Source organism: Pelophylax lessonae (assembly GCF_965119305.1).
Source record: "Pelophylax lessonae genome assembly, chromosome: 10".
Lineage (NCBI taxonomy): Eukaryota > Metazoa > Chordata > Amphibia > Anura > Ranidae > Pelophylax > Pelophylax lessonae.
Window position 1 is genome coordinate 80,341,034 of NC_138777.1, and position 6,000 is coordinate 80,347,033.

A 6,000-nucleotide genomic window follows, 5' to 3' on the forward strand; every position below is an offset into this window, starting at 1 on the left:
TACAAAACTATAAAGTTTAGACACCCATACAACAGCCCAATCCCTGCAAAATGATTGGAATGAACTAGGTGGGTTCAGTATGCTGCCATGGATTGGCAGCAGGAAAGAAAAATTACAAAGTGTGCATACAATTTTCCGCTTTCCTGGTGCCAGCGTGGCAGCATATATGTGGTAGGCCAAAAATTGCTTCCAGATTGGAGATATTAAGCAAATCCTATTTTATAAGAAAGTGAGGAAGCTGCAGCCCTTCTGCCAAAATCAGCTGTAGTGGGGACTGCTGAGCCCAACAGTAGAATTAAAGAGATGTGCCATAAGAAGACGGGTTAGCTGTACTTTCTATCATCTCCGTTTACAACCCTGCGCAAGGTGCCCACAATGTTGGGATGTTTCTGGTCAAATGTACAGCACCTACTCGCAGTGGCTCCAGTCCAGCCGTACAGTAGGATCTTTGTATTAACTTTAGGAGCTGCAAGGTGACTGTTTGCGGATACGTTCTAACCTCGTTGGAGTCAAAGGAACTAGGTATAGCAGTTCTGACTACCTAAATGACTCTGTATACCTAAATGATATGTAAAAATGTATGTCTTTGGACACAGAGGACCGCAAGGTGGAGTGTTATCTTTCTGGGCAGTACAGAGGCTTAGTGATCAGGTTTGAATCCTAGCCAGGGCACTATCTGATTGGAATTCATATGTTCTCAAAACATGGCATGTCAGGCAATTTAAGATGTAACGACATGTTAAGGAACCCTTCTGTTATATTACAATAATACCTTAGAATATGCATTCTATAATTTCTCTTTAAAGATACATTGTCCATTTGCCTTTTCATATCAAAGTGACAGTGTACCCCCCCACATCCCCAATACCCCCCACATCCCCAAGCATAATATAATCACCAGCAACCTATAACTCTCACATCTAGGGTTTGGCTACACAAAATTGGGGAAATTTATACAATTGAAGACATCCTTGCCTCTGCAAATCACAGAGAGGAAATGTTTTTGTAAGACTTGGTTCTACTGGACAGATTACACTTTCTTCTACAGTTACATTGCCGACCTTGCCAATTGAAAACTGCCAGTTTAGAGTCCTCGTTCTTGGAGTTTACTGTACCCCCAGTAGGAGGTCGCCTGCTCCTGCCCTCGAATGCTGCTGCTAGGAACGATCCATTGATAACCCATCCTCTACCAACCCCCCCCCCCCCTGCTCTTTTTTCTTTTGCTATACTCTAGAAATCCAAAATTGTAGTGTTTCAGTGGAAGGTGAACCCTGATAGTATCAGGAGGACCCTGCTTTTTCTGTGGTAGGGAGACCTCTCGAAGAAGGGTATTACAATTAAGGATTGTTTACATATTGATATACCTACGGTAATTTTTTGGGGGTTATTAGTTTTCTTTTTCTTCTGGATCCATTTAGAATGGATGAATCCCCTGAAGATTTATTATTTCTCTGTTTTTCTGTTGTATGCATATATATATATATATATATATATATATATATATATATATATATATATATAAAAAATCACCAGTCTACACTCCCTGTAGGAGCACATCTTAGATGAGCCCTGGTTTTTGGATGGTGAAAATGACAGTGTTGGCTGAACAGGCCCATTGGCTGTCACAAAGGGGAGGTTTCCCCATACCACGAAAACCTGCTCTGTTAAAGCAATAGTGGGGGGGCCCTGGCAGAGTTGAGAGGCGGTAAAGGGGTAACAATCAGTGATTATTCCTAGCTGGGGAATAGGAAACTAGGGGAGACAGTCACAGCCCTGAATGGATAAAAGTGATGGTGTCACTTTAATAACTTTGGTAGCTGTCATCAAATTTATAAGAGATCATCCTGGAAAAAAAACAACAAAAAATAACACTATACATATAAGACAACAAAAGATGAATCTCAAATTTTGGCAACAAGTATGGCATAATGTAGAGCAAGAAGTTTCATCCTAGACTTGGTCCTTTGGATCAAAAAAATGAACAGCTTGTGAAAATTCTTACCTTGTGGTGGTGTACCTAAGGAATGTGTGAAGGCCAAAGTAGAAAGGATCCAAATAACTGGACCCATAGTCCCCATGATGCTCAGTGACAGGGGACACAAATGTTCTGGTTCCCTCTTGTCTACCCTGGCTGTTTATATAGGACAGTCGTGTTGACCCTCCCAGTGAGAGATACCAATAGAGTCTTAATTTTGATCCAGTTAATTACACAAAAACTAGACTTCAATCCTTCAATTTCATGATAGATCTGAACAGTTATTAGTTGGGATTACACTGATCCTTTGGTGTAACTTTTCTTTTCCTACTTCATATCCATTATCTGATTTTTTAGACTGAAGAAATTAGTTCACCTGTAACGTCAGAGCAGGTATTTATAATAGAAGAATAATACACCAAATGCAAACTTACATGCAGGTTAATGCAGGTTATATGGGAATCCCCTATAATAAATACAATTAGCCATAGTGTATGCTGCCATGAGGGTATTATGGAGCTTGCTGTGGGCATGACAAGCACGCATACACAATTTGATACACTTTTGCTCCAAAAAGATTTTCAATGATAAATACCTCTACGTATTCAGTTTTTTTCTTTAAAAACACAACATGCATGTCTTTTTGACCTGCTGCTTTCCTTTGCACATATGGTATGTTTAATTTTGAACTGAGCAATGAGCATTCATAGTGTTTGGCAAATTACAATTGTTTTGATATGCCAAGGTGAAATAGTGAAATGCATTCTTTAGTGCACCTTATTAGAACAGAAGGAGCAAAAGCAAGATTATTAAGGCCTCATGCATATGAATGCTTACTGGATCCTGTATGCTCAGGCATAAAATCTCTAGGGGTTTCAGATGCTCAGGAGCTGCAAATACAGCGTACACTCGCCAATACAAGTGAAGGGCTATACACTTTCATGTTTGGCTGAATGCAGATTACTTCTGCACTGGCATTTACCAGCACATGTGGATATTGCGCTTTTCCCTGGATGTGACACTTTCATGTTTTGGGAGAAGTACTGTATGAGCATGCGTGGGTAAATGCCAATGCAGTAGCAATCAGTACTCAGCTGAGTATGGTCATGTACAGCCATTTATGTGTATTGGCAGCTGTTGGCAGCATGTGTGGCTCCCCAGGCCACTTACAAACCATGCCCAAATGCTGATCTTCTTTAACTGGTAAAAACCTAGAAGTGACGTGTATCACGTCAATTCCAGTTTTGGCTATGAATTTCCCTGCTGCTGTGGCTGGAGAAGAAGCTAATGGACAACAATCTGTGCACCATTAACTTCAGTGAAGTACAGGGCAGAAACAGGGGTCTAATGGGCTCCTGATGTCTCAATAAATAGAATGTAGCATTATAAATATGCTATCACATAGAGAGCTATTGGTCCCCTATGTGATAGCAATAATGTTAAGTAAAAAAAAAGTGTAATGGGTTAAAGGTGCATGCAAGCTCCAACATCCCCCAAAAATGTGGAATTCATATGTACACCCACATGTATATGGAAACACACACATCAGGGGCGCCAAAATATGAAAACATTGATTCTGCTACAATTATTCTAGGGTTATTATTTATGGTTAACTCTAAACTGATGACCTGTAAGAGCTTTTAAAGCATCCCCATGGATAGTTTTAGGTACCAAAGTTTGTGGCTGTTCTGCGAGCATGCAAACATGACTTTGTTGCGATATTTGAGAAGGAATTTCTTTGCAGTACAAATGGCTAGAAAGCTGAGTGGGGCTGGTTTTAAAACTGACATTTCAAAATGTTTTTTTGCTATGTGGTGGTTGCTATGTTAGCTTGAAATATTAATTACTCTACCCCTATATACTCCTGCAGCTCTGATCTTCCAGTGCTGTGGGGGGGGGGGGGTATTGTAAGCGATTGCAGCTGTGACAAGTACTTGACAAGTGTTGACTTTTCCCACCCTTACCTTTTTCACAATCTAAATATACACTTACTTGAAAAATCTCCTTTCACCTTATGATTTCTGCCTGTCTGCTGGCTGTCTCTTTCCACAACTTTCTGGATTCCCTGCATGCCTTGCAGATTTCCCTCTGCTGTTTATTTTTTATTCCTACGGACTATATATCCCATGGTACCTTTCTGCCTGCAAGCAGTGATTCCTGTACTGACTTTGCCTCCAGATACTCCTCCTATCAGCACCTCTGTAATTCAGAAGGGAGGCTCTGTAAATTCTGTGACAGCAGTACCCACTCACAGGACATAGTGAATAGGTGCTATGGAACTCAAGAAAGTTAATGTGTGGGATTCTTCACAGAGTAAATTTACATAATTATTTGAAATTTTATGTGGAAATGAATAGATGATTTTACATTTTGACCAGATAAGCTTTAAGCATGTAACAAATAAGCATGGCTGCCATATGTGCATCATATGCACACAACCCAAGCGATACAAAAGAAGAACATTTTGTACAGGATGAATACATTTTATTCAGTCTTTTTCCCCATCCAGTTAGATTATCTCAACAAAAACTTCGGTACATATTGTATTTGGCTTAGAGTACACCATTGCTCATGACTGGTGCTTTTCAAAATCTCTAAATTATTCTGCATACGCATATTATAATACGCACAAATGCCACACTTCCTGCTTGTGTGGGCATACTCTTAAATACTGGCAAATATGTGCAATGGATTTATAGCCCATTCTTGCATTTTGTCTGCCAGGAATATCTGATGGTCATACATCATCATACCTCCCAAATTTATGAGATGGGAATGAGGGACACCTATTAGTAAAAGTATATAAGCATAGGACACACCCCCTGCCACGCCCCTTTAAGGAGAATTGTACAAAAATATGATTGTTTAAACCCACAAGTGTTTTTTTTTTTTTTACAACCACTATTCCTTTATATTGGCCTTTGGAATTTACAAATGCAGCAGTTTGGAAATTGAATGAAAGGTTTTACACTGGGTAGGGCCGGCCCCACCATGGGTCCCCCTGAGTCCATTGTACCCAGGCGGCACTTTGAAAGGGGCGGCAAATTGACTCCCAAGATTTTTTTTCTAGCAGTTTTGTGTGTCATCCAGGGGCAGAATGGACTGGGGGGCAGGGTGACAACCTCCCCTCAGGCTGCTCTGCTGCCCTGTAAAAAGTCTGCCCTGCTGCCATCAGCACGCATACTCATAGTTTCTGGGGCCAAGGGTGATGACACACAGTCTAACACTGGCTGTTAAACACCAGCACACATAAAGAGCTTAGGTGTATGTGCCACTGGGGTGGGGTACCAACAGGAGACAGAGAGCAATGAAAGATCCCTTCCTCACTGGCTCCACCAGCAGCTGATGTTCGCGTGCAGCTCTTGAGGGTTACATATCTATTGGGTGGAACTGGAGGAGAGGGTGCGGCCAGCCTTGCACCCAGCACGCCTTTTTCTGCTCTGGTGCATGCGTGAGGCTAGGCACTGAAGACTGTGGGAGCAATGGGAGAGAGAGCACCAGAGAGGTAATATAAGTTAGTTCTGTGACAGGACACAAAGGGTGTCCATTATTTTTTCTAGTAGTGGCTGCTGATCTGCTGGAAGGCCAAATGTTGCATAACCTGTCATGCTCAAAAATCACTATACAGCCCTAGCTTGCCATAATACTATCCTAGCTCACGCGTATACTACCCTAGCCCACCCCTACATTGCCATAGCCTGTCTGTATACTACCCTAACCTTCCCCTATACTGCTCTAGCCTGACCACATATTACCCTAGCATGTCCATATACTACCCTAGCCTGTATTTATACTACCCTAGCCTGCCCCTATACTGCCCCAGCCTGTCCATATACTACCCTGGGGGTGGGGGGGGGGGTCAGCATTTTATTCTTGGACCCAGGCAGCACAATGTCTTGGGCCAGCCCTGGCATAGAGAAACACTTTTTTATAGTTAAGTAGTGCATTTTATATAAAATTATATAGATCAGACCAAAATGAGGGGCATGTGAGGAGGAAGATTCCAGATCATGGAAAGTCCCTTG

The 6,000-nt window shown here is 41.7% G+C and overlaps 1 protein-coding gene across 1 annotated transcript in view; it reads right to left on the reverse strand.

The window, feature by feature from the left end:
• Positions 1-2,078, reverse strand: part of LOC309565952 (mucin-5B-like) — a gene marked incomplete at both ends in the record, with an annotated part of 75,265 nt that extends 73,187 nt beyond the window's left edge. Inside the window, one exon of the mRNA XM_082270981.1 lies at positions 2,003-2,078. Coding sequence (XP_082127107.1) covers positions 2,003-2,078 — 76 coding nt within the window. The remainder of the gene's footprint in view (positions 1-2,002) is intronic.
• Positions 2,079-6,000: the final 3,922 nt, after the last annotated feature.